Source organism: Telopea speciosissima, chromosome 5, assembly GCF_018873765.1.
Source record: "Telopea speciosissima isolate NSW1024214 ecotype Mountain lineage chromosome 5, Tspe_v1, whole genome shotgun sequence".
Classification (NCBI taxonomy): Eukaryota; Viridiplantae; Streptophyta; class Magnoliopsida; order Proteales; family Proteaceae; genus Telopea; species Telopea speciosissima.
Genome location: NC_057920.1, coordinates 9,014,201 through 9,028,175, shown reverse-complemented (window position 1 = coordinate 9,028,175; position 13,975 = coordinate 9,014,201). Strand labels below are relative to the sequence as shown.

Here is a 13,975-nt window from a genome sequence, read left to right as displayed (position 1 = left end):
CAACATTTTCAGAATGTCAGAATCCTGTCCAAGATTGGCACCCCTTGATTACTGGGCAGTGGGCACTACTGTTTCCATAAATGGGTTTAGTTGGGCCAAGGTGCTTCTGAGAAGTGAAAGGTTGGGTTGCAATGGTTTGTGTAATCTCCCACTTAGAAGATTAAGATGGTAATTCGTGCATAACAGTTGCATAAGAATCCAGAGGGTCGAGAAATTGTTGGATAAATTATAGCAAGGCTTTTACCCATTTCAACCCAAGTCTATGGATTCCATGCCGGCCATGCTACAGCCTCCCATCATATACATCCACAAGTACAGCAAGATTGTTATTGTTGGCTCCAAGGATCGGTTATTCTTGAATTTTGAGGGTCCTTTATGTACGTGGTGACACTGAATATCACGGGTATTTGATATATTAAATATGAATTTAGGACCCCCTCCAAATGGAAAGAAGGGGAAAAATTAATGGTCTATGTCTTCCCCCAAATGATGTCCTATTTCAGGAAACCTCATTTGTGTTTGATTCACTATGAAGATTACTGAGTGATACGATGTTTATGATTTTCCCACAAAATAGAAGATTGATGCCAAGATCCTGCAGTGGCGGGAGCCTTGTGCACTTGGTATGCCCTTTTATAGAAGATTGATGTCACTTGAATTTGTGGGGAGAAATATTACTTCCATTTGGTTATTAACCATTAATCTTATAATTTACCTTTATAAGCAGGTTGTGTGTCACCTGATGGACAGCATCGTAGATTCTCTGAGCAATGCATATCAGGAGTTTGTTGCTGCTGTAGCTGGTGTACTTGAAGCCAAGGAGGCTTCTGGTGTCCAGGAGACAGGAGCCACAGATGCTGCATTAGAGAACTTTAAGCAGCGATGGGAATTGTTTAGAGTAGCTTGTGATCAAGCAGAGGAGTTTGTGGAGTCTGCAAAGCAACGGATAGGCTCAGAATGCCTGGTGGATGAGGCAACTGGTGCAGTGGCAGGGAGGACCGGACAGGGTACCAGTTCTGGTCTTCCACCTATTAGTGCTGTTCGGTTGGAACAGATGAGTAAAGCAGTCCGGTGGCTTGTTATTGAACTGCAACATGGTTCTGGAGCTTCCAGTGGTCATGCTCATTCTCCTGTTCCTTTTGACACCAGATTCTCAGAAGATGCTCCTCAATAGGTATGAATCTCCACAACTCAGTGATGTTCTTTTGCTTCATTTTCTTGGTTGTGTTAATGAGAAGTTTGCCATGGATTGGTTAGATTCATTGGACATGTGTTCAATCCCTCCTGGGAATGAGAGGTTTGATTGGGCATTAAATTGAAAATTATGTAATTATGTTGCCTGGGTGCTTCACTATGAGCTGTCCTTTCCTACACATGCAATTCAATGAGAATGCTAGAAATGGAATCCTTGTTGCACCCAACTTGTATCCTTAGCTGTGTCTGGGTGATGTAGTTCCAATCAGTAAATTTTAGCCTGTGCAGTTATGGAATTAATTAATTTCATTCTGGTCTGCAGGAATGAATTGATTTTATTCGGGTTTGAAGAATACTTGAGCATGGACTTATGATACATGATATGATGTGGAAAACAGATATACTAGGTGGATAATGTGGAAAAATCCTGACTTTCAATGGGATAGGAAATCCTTTGGATTGGTTAGTGGTTGTCAAAGAAGTGAATCTGGATTTTTTTTTTTTTCTGGATGAAGTGAAGCTGGATTTTGATTGTAATTGGTGAAGAATATGCAGGCTTGGTGGAGTATATGTTATTTTGATGCCTGGATTCTCTGACCACCCAAATTGAAGACATTCTTAGTTTCTATCCCTTTGATCTAGCAACTGACATGCTCTGAAGAAACTTTCATGTACATCTGTGGATTGTTTTTTGGCCATCTACCTTGATAGTTGTTTTTCACTTTGCCATTAGGAGTGTTGATATGCATATGGTATCTCTGTACTTTTATCTGTATCTCTATAATCTTATATGCCTCCCCCATTTGTTTGCCTAATTGCCTTTTTATTTTTGCATGAGAATAGAAAGCACGTATGGTGTGATAGACTTGAAATCTTGGTTGATAGTAAAGGTGAAATGAAATTCAATCGTCTCAGTATAGTTAACAAAAAATGTCTGAATTGGACGGTGAAATGAAATCAACTATATCTGTTTGGATGGTAATACTAATCTGTTTGCATCACTTGGGACATCTTTATACCTTTCTTAATGTGGTCGTGAGCATCTCTTTCTGTGTGTTGGCCCCCATCAACAGCTTAGCTCCCAGAATGACTTCTTTGTGGTGCTTGCTCATTTGCAGCAGAGGTGTTCGCATTGCAAATTTGCTATTATTTCAAAGCCTAGCAATTTCTTATAAAACTATAAATTGGTTCCTGGAGCAATATTTTTGTTGATAATTATTTCAAGTTCTGGTACAACTTTTTTTCCTTGTTGGGGGGGGGGTGGGGTGGGGGGGTGGAGAGGGGTTTGGTTTTAAATCTCTGGAAAACTGGTTTACAGTATAGGCCTCGAGTGTGAGAACCAGTATCATAAAAGTAGTACCTTTTCGAATTACCTACTTGGAGGCTTTGATATAGTAATATTGGGTGGAGCTTAGTTGGTTTCATAAGACTTGGGATCCATCAAATGTGAGATCCTTATCGCCTGCATTGTATCAATACCGAAGGCTTTGTTTGGTTGCAAGGGGAATTAAAGGGAAGGGAAGTAAAGTTTTCAAACTTCAAAAAGAAACTTTTAAAATAATTCCATGTGACTCTATATTTGGCTATTAATTTTCACTGTATGTTGTATTCAATTCCCTTTATGTTGTAAAATGTATCATTACTAAATATGGTATTTAAATAGTTTATACAATCTCATGGATTACTTAGCATAGAATCTCTTCCTTCGCTCTGGGTTTTGGAGGTGCTCTGCTCATGTGCCAAATCAAGGGTCTCCCCTTGGAGTTTAAAATTATCCGGCTACATTGCTTGGGGCCTGGACTCCTGTTCACCACCACTGCATTCCTGCAAAATCTGTTTAAATATGGTCATGGTGCTTTTGCAATGGTATGCTAATGAAGATCCTCACCATCCCATCAGAAACAGAGTACTCTGCCTCCATGCCTGACACCTCATAAGCGATCTTTGAAGGTTTGATCTTGTCAGAGGTCACAATGAATGACTTCTTCAGTGTGGAGTTTGATGAATCAAAAGCCCAATGCAGGTTAAAGCTCAGTTGGGGAAGATGATTGCAGTGTCCGTAAACTCGGTTGTGAACTTTTGGGATGAGCAGGTGAAGGAATGAGAAGAGTGGATTTGCAGAAGCAGCACTGAAAAGCCTAGAAACGAATACGAAGTTGTTTAGTTTAAGTAAGGGATTAGGTACAAAAAGAATAATCCAGTGGCAAGCACCGGGGATAAAGGATCTATCTAGTTGTGACTTGTGACCGAGGTTGATTACATTCTAGCACATCACCAGATCACAATTTCTTCTCTCATGGCGACCATAGGTGGGTCTGTGTGGAAAAATCTAAACGATCACCATTTTTTCCTTTTCATGATCCTCTGTAGCTCAACCAAACGTATCTCATTGATATAGCAACATCGATTGGGATTGAAATTCTTCAACAATCGGCAAGGAAGTTGAAGTTATCAATGAATTAGGAAACTATTTATATCTTCTCAATGGAGTTCATCTTAATATAATTGCTAGCGCGGTTAGTCAGTGCCTTTCCGTAGAGTGCAAGCCGCTAGGAAATCAAAGGTTCAACTCTCTTGTCTTCACCTTAGTCATTCCGAAATCAGGATCTTATTGTTTAATTTGGATTGAAATCTGTCAAGGCCAATCTTGATCAATCGATTTAATGAATTTCTAGAGTACTACGGCGCATTTTGGACAATTCTAGCTTATTACAAATAGATTCTGAGATCTATCCAGATCCTAATTCCATTCTTTTAAACCCTAATTCCATCGGGGCCACCAAGACCAGGTAGATGCTTCTTGAGATGGTTCTGTGCACTAGTCAAAAATGAAAATATTGTTTACAAAAGGGGTAAAGTGGGACATTCAAATGATAACTTCTCACCTGAATTTCTAATATATTAAGATGAAACCTTACTCCTCTAAAAACTAGGGATTTAGTAATCGGTATCAGGAGGTATGGACTATGGATCGAGATCGATATAATAACCAGGATTGGTTTAGATCGGTTGGCATGGAAGAAGAACTCAGTTAAAATTCCATTGAAACTTGAGGAAACCTGGCTTGAAATCAAAACAAACACTTATTTATGTCAAATATCATTTAAGTATATTTTTTTTATATTTGTTATTTCATTTACTTAAGATACTATTCATAAATAAGCAAATACTCCTAATTTGAATCCAATAAAAATAATTAAAAAATCAAAATTTAAAAGGATAAAACGTCAACCCTTAGTTTTTTAAAAAAATTAGATTTTTAATAGCAGGTGCAATTTTCAACTTTTAAATGTTGGGATTTTTCTCAGATAAAAAAATTCCATAAATTTTAATATGCTAAAACATTACTAAAACCAAAAGAGCAGTGAAATATTCATTTGTTTTGGACATATTTTCAATCAAAACAATTTTAAACAGTATTCATGCACACCAAATTAAGTATGACTGGAATACAACTCCTTCAATATAAATCAGAGATAAGTAATCTTGAATTTGATATTGAATGAGTTATGCTTCGGTTAAACTTTATTCGATACCATGTCCAAAAACAATATGCACTATCAAACTTGGGTAAAAAACCACAAGTATTACTTTCAGTGTTCTCTTTATGAAATTAATGCATGGATTGGATTCAAAATGTAGAAAATAAGTAGCACAACAAGAATTAGGGTTAAAAAACAACTTCTATCCTCAAAATCAAAGTTTCGAGTTGACTCAAAATGTACCAGGCATGGTTCGTGATCTCGGTATCGGTTGGGTCGAATCGATCGATATGGATTGAGATCGCCAAAACTCAGGCAAATATGACATTTTTGTCCCTATTTTCTTATATTAAAAAAAAAAAACTAATTTTTTTACATTTTTATCCTTGTTCGTACAGTTGGATCGGATCGATATCAGGATTGATCTCGATCGATACCAGGATTGATCTCGATCGATACCGATCCAATCCGACCAAAATCGATCAAACCAATCCAATACCTCAAACCATGGTACCAGGTTGAAACCGAGATATAATCAAAACCTAATCTTGAGGAATCTCATTTTCTGCCAGATGGAAACCAGAACCGATACCGAGTTCTTGAACCTTGTTGGTGGGATTTACCTAGTCAACACGCGGGACAAAAGGAATATGACAAGAAAGGACGAGGATGAGATGGCTGATGGCGAACTCTTATACCTATTACCATCTATTATCAGCGTCATTATAAGGGACAGACAGACTTTTTTATTGCTTTTGGTTGAATCCTCCCGATCGATCATCACCAGTTCACCACACAAATATAATCGGCAATGAAACTCTCAATCTCACGTACCACCTCATGTGAGTGTTGTGACGTGTCTCATAGTGGTTGGATTCATCTGGTTCCAAACAATAAACTGAATGATTCACAATCTTTTTTTAAGGTTCCAGGAGATGGCCTTCAAATTTGTATACAGAAAAACTAATAGGCCTGCTGATCACTTGACTAGGAGTCAGTCCTCTATTGGTGAGACTTTTGTTCTCCTAACTAAGTATCCCTGAGCTGCTTCAGCTCCTAGGTAGGGATGCTTTAGGGTCTCTGTGTTTGCGTCTATCATCCCTTGTATTTTCTCTTTCTTATTTTAATATATCTATTATATCTTTCCTTTTTTCCAAAAAAAGTGAATGATTGAACAGTGAACACATGTGAAGCTCATGCATCGAAGTCCAACGGTTTCTGAATTTACTAACCACTTTACAGTTTGTACAGGAAGCAACGGAAAAGCAAAGAACAGAAAAAGAGCAGAGAAAAGTTTGATCAAGAACAGTTATTTCTTCCCTCTTTATTCTTTCTTCTTCTTTCTCACACCGCCGACGGAATGCAAGAATGCATCTCGGTAGACCAGAACTACTCAAGAAATCGATTGCTTTTCCCTTTTGTTTTTAAGACCAACTCCTCTGAAACATTTTCGACCAGTCTCAGTGGGTTTCGACTATGAATGCACAAAAACCCTCCAATGCTGATTTTTTTATCAAATCTTACACAACTAAGAACAAGTGGTTTTTTTTTTTTAAATTAATAGTTTTACTTGAATTATAGAAATTTCATTCCTATTGTTTATTTAAGCTGTTTTACTTGAATTTTATGTATTCTAATGCTAGAGTTTGTGTGGAATTGGTCATATCAGTATATATATATATACAACGTACCTTACCAATCAAGGGTCCTAGATCAAACTACCATTTTGGGTGTGATTAAAAAAAAAAATTCCTGCAAGTGTCATGACCTAATTATGTCGTGTCCATCGAAACCAATGACTGAAATCTCCTCCAAATGATGTTCAGATATACAGCAAATCACCTCAAACGTTGTTGTTGAGAGACAAGTTTACTTGTTCCAGGTGAGGTTTGGTGAAATTTGAGCAAAAGATGAGGTTTAGAGGTGTTTTCCTTCACCGAGAGACACCGAGACTGGTCGAAATTTCGACTAGATCTGGTCAACACTGTATTTATATCAAGTGAGTTGGTATCTTTTATGCCGAAACAAGATATCGGGCCGAGATTTCGGCATCCGCGAGAGAAACCATGTAATGATTTGGTATCGTGTGTGATTTCGACTCGAGTCTTGTCAAAACCAAGAAAATCACCGAAATCTCTCGAGACCTCAAACCATGCTGTTGAAAGGCGGTTGCTAATTCTCTTGTATTTGGACTCAGCACTTGGTGTTGTCTTCATAACACTTATCATTCAATGGCATATAGGAATTATTATTAGAAACTAGTCTCCCCAGAGGTATAGATATAGGGTTTACTATCTCTGTTGCTGTATTAACATATCCTGCAATCTTTTTACTCCTTCATTAATTGAATCTTATCATTGAAATGTTAGCTCTTGATAGATATTATTTACATCTTTGCAGATTTATGGATTTAGGGGATAAAATCCAGAGGATTCTCAGATCAGTTGTAAGTAACTTCCTTTACATGAAATTTTTTGTTTTATTCATATGCATATTCTGTTTTGTTTGTTGTGAAATTTTGAAGACCTTATTCACTAACATTCTCTAATAGACATAGAGTTCTATTTCTCATGAAAAAAATCGTTTTTCATATGCATATTCTGTTTCATTTGTTGTGAAATGTTGAAGACCTTATTCATTAACATTCTCTGACAGGCATAGAGTTTTATTCCTCATCCGGATGAAAAAAAAATCTTCACAATTTCTGTGAGGACCATATGATCTCATTGTGTTAAATCTCTAACTCATAGTGTTTTGGGGGGTGACAAACAGTTCAAGAGCTCTCTATGAATTGTATTAATCATTTCAGTTTCTCTTTTTGTTTTGGTTTTGGACTGTAACTTAATGTTGAATCAGCTCCTGAGTACAATTTTCTGCTATTTGGGATAAGGACCTTACAGAATGTACCTTCTCTCTTACACTGTCAATGAGCCAGAAAATAAAGGTGTTTCCCCAATCATCCAATCCCTCCTTCCCCAAAACCAAGTTAAAAGATAAACATGGTGGGATGGGCTTTAAAATTAACGTCAAGTGAATACAAGCTGGATCTGGGTCACTAACATAGAAGGACCAACCTTAGATCAACTATGTCTTGTATTGGTCATCTTGACGGAAATGTCCATTTTGAAATGTGGTATTCACCATTCCATGGGTCCTGGTGCAAGGCTTGTGGTCCCCTCCCCCCCCCCCCCCTGGTCTCCTCTTTGTTGACCACAAAAAAATCATATCTACCGTGAATTAATCAATTTTATATTTTTGTGTGAAAGCCATTAAGTGGGAAAAACAATAAACTATGCTCATCTATTACAAGGTCATGTATACAAGAAGAAGAATGTTTCTTTCTAGCACTGATTGAGTGTCAAAATCTGCTACTCATATATCCACATGAATGCAGTACAAAAAGGGGATTTTTTTTTCTCTATATTACATTAAATGGATGATTGATTTTCCTGTGTGTTTGTATCCCACATTTGAATAGGATTCTCACTATGACTTTTGTGCTAGTGCAGACATACTGTGTGCACAACTTAATCAAGCTTTTCCTTCTCCTACTCTGGCATTTACCACATCTTGCAATCAGCATATTGTATCTTGGGCAGGGTATAGCTCTTATGCTACAAAGCTATCTTATCTCAAGCAGGCTATTGAGGAGGTACAGAGTACTCAATCTAAGTAACCTTCGGTATCTAGCCATTGTGGTAGACAGTGAAGAAGCTCGACACATTTCGAGGGTTATTGAGCTCTTAAGCTGGTTGTCAGAAATAGGTATCAAGCATGTTTGCCTTTATGATATTGAAGGTAGGGACAAATGTAAGATGCCGTACTGCTGTTATTGGATATATATCAAAATGTTTTCCCGCACAGCCATTTAATAAAGAATCTCCTTAATGGGCACACTTAGTTTTGTCATTTGAAAGAGTGATGTGGCAAATCTGACTGTTGGATATCTAGGAAATGGTTTGAATAGCACACATGTCACAATTCATTCCTCAAATTCAATCATCCACTCCACCCATCGGATGCCATGCCTCCCATATATGTCCATGCACCAACACTATATTCCTATGCTCTCTCTTGGTAGTCCCAGATTTTTCACTTTCTTGTTTTGCTACTTGACAAACTCAGATTGGTTTGAAATTTGACATGTGAGCAGAGGACCTTGGGTTCTACATGTCCGCAAAATTTCAGCTCCATCTGACCTGCCACATGGCAGATCTAGGTGCCTGTTAAGGAGATTCTTTCCTTAATGTCTATGTAGGAAAACTAGATCTATACATATACACATATGTCTTGTTTTGCATGTCATTTAATTTTTACTTATTTGTTTTTCTTAGGAGTTTTGAAGGACTCAAAGAAAATTATTTTGAAGAAATTGGGCAATGCAAGGCCATTGGAGGTAGTGCTTTCTAGTTCAACATTTCATCCTAGTGCATCTTTTAGTTCCAAGGCTCACTTCAACCCTTTGGCAGAAGTTTGGTCATTTGAAGGACTTCTCCTAATTTCTTCCCTTCATAACCTATTAACCATGGATAACTATACTTGTGTTGAATGCTAGTTGGAAAAAATTAATTGGCCATTCATGTCCATTGATAACTTGCCAGGGTTTAAAAGATAGTCTTTTAATTGTTTTTTTTTTTCTTTTAAAAAATTTCATGTGGTGAATGTCTTCAAAGACTCTTTGCTTTCCCAGATTTATGGTTGACAAAGTGACTCTCTTTACAGCAACTTAGGTCTTGGCATTTTAGTAGGAGTTACATTAATTGACATTATCTTATTCATTAGTTCTCTCAGTAGTGATAACAATAGAATTCTTATAAATGGGATTATTAGAACAAAGTATATACTTATTCTTTCCTTGTTTCTAGCGCTTAGTCATGCTTATTTTGTATTGCGTGAGTGCATACACTACGAAAGGTGGATTAGCTTCTTTAGATGAGCAGGCACGCAATCTGTACCATGTAGTGGCTGAGGTTCTGAAACAAGAGGGGGAGGGGAGAGAGAGACATAGAAAGAGATGTATACCAGTTTACTATTTTCTGTCCTGCTATTCTCAAAAGATAACACACATGTATATACATATATACTTATTTATTTAGTCTATTGTTGTGCTATTAGGATGTCCCCTGCAACTACCAGAGTTCTCATGAACTTCATGCTTTTTTACAGGGAGCTGATGAAAGGAATTTGTTTCTGGAAAGAAAGCATATGGTTTTGGAATTTGTTTCCTTATCTGATGGGAAAGAGGGGGTAGCTAAAGCAGCTAGCTTTCTTTGTTCCAAGTATTTAAAAGATGCTAGTAGAGGTGGAGATCAGGAGACAGTCTTCACAGAACTTGAAATGACCAATGCACTGAGAGCCGTTGGTTTGTTTTTCATTGTTCCAATATGCTCAATCTGAATGTGTATTCCCCATTTGAAAAAATAAAGATAGTTCTTATATCATACTTTTTGATGCGTTATTTTCTTTTTGTGTCAGGTGTTGGGGGGCCAGAACCTGACCTTCTTCTAGTATATGGGCCTACAAGGTGCCACCTTGGATTCCCACCATGGAGAATGCGGTACACAGAGATTGTGTGAGTGTTGCCTCAGTTCTCTGCATGCTACCCATCATTATACTGTACAAAAATGCTAGTCCTACTACAGTGAGATCACGGTACCTCAGCTGCTCAACATGGTGAGCCTCACCATGTAAAACAGTAGGACCCACAGTATTCAGTGGCTGAGATGCTGTCTTATTGTTACAATGTTGTAGGGCTAGTGTTCTTCCTATACTGTGTGAAGTATTCTCGGAAAGGAATTATTGATTTTATCCATTTGAACCATAGCCAGGATAAAGCTCCTCCAAAACCTGTAATTCTCAATCTCATGCTCTATCTTCATGGTTCAAAAGTTTTTCAAAGTTGTCAATCAACCAAGAAGAATTTAACTCAGCCAGGCACTTGAGACTTGATTGACTAGTTGAGTTTGGTCACAGGTTGATAAATTTAACTCAATTACTCAATCTGAACTTATTTTTCTGGGGCATTTAAGATTTGGTATATAGGAAGATTGCTTGCTCATGAATTTAGAATCCTAGGAGTCACTGAATTACCTTCTCAATATCTAAAATTTCTAATTGACCTTTTATAATGCATTCCAGATATCTATTTAGATTGTTTGAAACTTGTTAAAGATTAAATTTACACCTCTACTCAATGTAACTGATATAATCTTCTGCTCAAATCAGGTGTGGATAGTTTTTGCAACAGGTTAGGTTTGGAATGGGCTTCACAAATGCCAAACCAGACACTAATGCTCGACCCTAAACTGCCCCACCCTGCTATATATGAATGGGCCCTTTTCTTTAAAAACTAGACTCGACCCTAAGCAATAGGAGTGGCTGGTTTTGTCTTTACCAACCCGGTTTACTCAGTGTAAACAGTGGTCATACCATCATGGATTCATGGGCTGAATGATATAAACATAAATCAAATTTAATTCTCCTTGATGACTTTTTTTCTTTCTTTCTTAATAAATCATCATCGAGGACTTATTTGTCATAATTTTAACTTGCAGCTCCTCTTTGAATGTTTACAGAGTCAGAGATTGTAAATCTCTCTTTTTCTTTCATGAAAGTATGCATTCTTGAAAAGTTCCCTTCAATTTAGTGTGATAATTTTGATTTTTCTTTCTATGTTACAGACATATGGGATCACTGAAAAACATGAAATATGGTGCCATCATAAAATCCATGTGCAAGTTCACAATGGTGCACCAGAACTATGGTAAGGGTTTATGTTTCTCTCCACCTCTTTGATCCAAGGAAATAAAAGACTATATGCATCTTTTCTGTCTCTATATTACACTTCCCCTTTTTGTAGCGTATTACGTTCTCTTATCATGATATGAGGATCGTTTTTTTTTTCTCCACTTCTATTACATATTGCGGGTCATTGCTTGGAGAAATGGTTGAAAGCTAGGGTTGCAACGCATTATGGCCCTTATCTATTTCTAGTTGGGCCCTCCACAAGAAAGGAATATGGAGGACCTTATCACCCATCTATCAAAACTATGTTCTCATGGGACTACACTAGAAAAAAATCTGTTAATTTATAAAATAGTTGAGAAGTGTAGCACAATAATGCTCTAGCCATATAAACCTTATTTTAAGTTTTAAGGAGAGGGTTCTCTGAGCAAGCAGCATAGGGGAGTGCACCAATGAAGTGGTGCAGAATGGTTTCATACATAGGAGGTTAGCTATGTAATTCCTTATGAGGAGAGAGATAGAGAGAGACTGTTCTTTAAATCAGCTGTTCAAAATAATAGCAAATAACACATTTCAACACTTTGACCAACTTAGATGTTCTTACCTTTTTGTCACGGGTATTGGGGGTTTCCCTTCTCCGCCCCAAGACCCCCCCAAAGACTAGCCGAAGTGGGATTGGGGGGATGGGATTTGCGAGACCGCAAAAACTGTCTTGCTCAATCCCTGGCCCTCGCCGGGGTAAACCCCCCTCCCCCCCATGTAGGATCCACACTTCAGTGCCCCTGAACCCACATCCCCAGTTCCTCTGGGTGACTCAGAAACTACTTATCAAGTGTCCGGTCCACACCCCAAAAGATGCATCCATTGGCAGGTTTCCCTTCACCACTTATAAGCCCCAAACACCCCTCCCTCCAAAAAAGCTGGCCAATGTGGGATTGGGGGTGAGTTTCTTGATGGTTTTTGGATTAGGATGGGGAAAATCAGGATAACATACCTCGTAAAACAGTAGGTATAAACACGTAACATTCTTTTTCTTTTTTTTTTCTTTTTTTGGGAGGTGATCAATATAACTATGGTAGATAGGCGGCAGACCCATTTTCTGCTCTCCTCTCTTTCCATGGAGGTTGAAAGTAGTGTTGAAAGCAAGCTTTGTTCCTGCTTTTTATACAAGGTTTATGAAAACTGTCTTGGGGCTGTGGGCAGACTGCAGACTGCTCACACCCTACTAGGTGTCATTTGGGGCTATCCAGGTTGAGCTGTAGCCTGGCAGGACAAAACCTGCTTATTGCTGACTCAATGGAATATCTTCTGGTGTAGGAATTGAAACCCCTCAATTTGATAGTCCCTCATAACACTTGCCTAAATTTTATTTTAGTTGCATCAGACTACTTCTAATTTGATTGGCATAAATTTCTCAGCTGAGCTTTAATTGAAGAAATATCAATTTATTATATTGGTTTATGTAATTATCACATACGTGTATCGGACATCAGGTTCATGAGGTGAGTACTGATAATGGTGCTGCAATCAAGAAATGCTGTTGGATCAGATGGTAAAAGATAAATTATTGTACAGTGATCACAGAAAATATTGAAGTATCCCTGCTTGCACCCAGCCACCTATGTGAGGCTAGAAATTATTTGGGAAATCATACGGCAAGAATTGGAACTAGCTCATCTTGCCATTTTGGTTTGTAACCACTGCCATTTGTGATTTTCATGAGGGGAAAACAATTGTTTATCTTTTCCAATGCGGGTTTGTTCTATGTAACTGGTTTCTTTACCCAATTTGCTAAATTGGTGATTAAATGGTCCGCATCACTTTACACTTAAATATTAAATGGATCTTCTGTTGTATATCATTCTGATTTGCATCTTAACAAGCATGACCTTTATTCATTAAGAGTTTACTTGACTTCCAGTTTTTATGTCATCTGGGAAAACAAATAATATAATTTTCAGAAATCCTTTATTCAAAAGCATATAAAATTCTTTCATAGATTCAAACACTGGCATCAAATTTTTCAGTTTTGGTGGGGTGTTTGGAAATGGTTCTGGCCCTAATGCCCTGGGGCTGATACACTCCAGTTGTTCATCGGAACCTACATAATGGCCTTCCTTACTCCCATTTTCTGGTGTTATATTAATCTAGGATGAAGCTTTTGATCCTGAATCCTGATACATGAGCAGTGGAGGAAATGGATGTTGTGCTTTCATTGATGAATTTTCTGTTCTGAAAAATAATTGTAAGTGACCAAAGCAGAAATCAATGTTTTTTTAAATGAAACTTCAAGAGTGGCTTTTAAACCAAGAATTCTAGAACTGCATCCAAAATTCTCCCTTTTATGGGATTTTCTTCTTCTGATGTTGTATATGTTTCTGTTTTCAAATGTATTCAGGAAGTCTAGGAGTGATGGGATGAACTTCTCCTGTTACTGTATGTAGTTCAGTTTATAGTAATAAGGTTATCCTTCATAAAAGAAAGTTGGAGAATGGAGGCTTTCTTTTGCCACCTATTTATAATATATTTGCTTGAAACTGGACAAATCAGGAGAA

At 37.6% G+C, this 13,975-nt stretch overlaps 2 protein-coding genes and 1 long non-coding RNA gene across 7 annotated transcripts in view; 2 read left to right on the top strand and 1 right to left on the bottom strand.

Moving 5' to 3' along the window:
- Positions 1-13,975, top strand: part of LOC122661621 (mediator of RNA polymerase II transcription subunit 32-like) — a 31,112-nt gene that overhangs the window by 6,515 nt on the left and 10,622 nt on the right. Inside the window, exons 1-2 of one of the 5 annotated variants that reach the window (XM_043857081.1) lie at positions 713-1,174; positions 2,313-2,329. In XM_043857081.1, the coding sequence (XP_043713016.1) occupies positions 743-1,174 (432 nt within the window). In that variant the 5' untranslated portion in view covers positions 713-742 and the 3' untranslated portion in view covers positions 2,313-2,329. The other 4 variants (XM_043857080.1, XM_043857077.1, XM_043857082.1 and 1 more) reach the window with 4 other exon arrangements.
- On the top strand, positions 6,951-12,958 carry LOC122661619 (dehydrodolichyl diphosphate synthase complex subunit NUS1-like). The gene is made up of 7 exons (XM_043857074.1): positions 6,951-7,125; positions 8,183-8,474; positions 9,011-9,072; positions 9,843-10,038; positions 10,152-10,248; positions 11,357-11,439; positions 12,914-12,958. The coding sequence occupies exons 1-7, from the start codon at positions 7,039-7,041 to the stop codon at positions 12,919-12,921; spliced, it is 825 nt and encodes a 274-aa protein (XP_043713009.1). The 5' UTR covers positions 6,951-7,038; the 3' UTR covers positions 12,922-12,958.
- Positions 9,324-9,872, bottom strand: LOC122661623. The gene is made up of 2 exons (XR_006332911.1): positions 9,810-9,872; positions 9,324-9,759 (listed from the first exon to the last, which is right to left on the bottom strand). It is a non-coding gene; the product is annotated as an uncharacterized LOC122661623 (long non-coding RNA).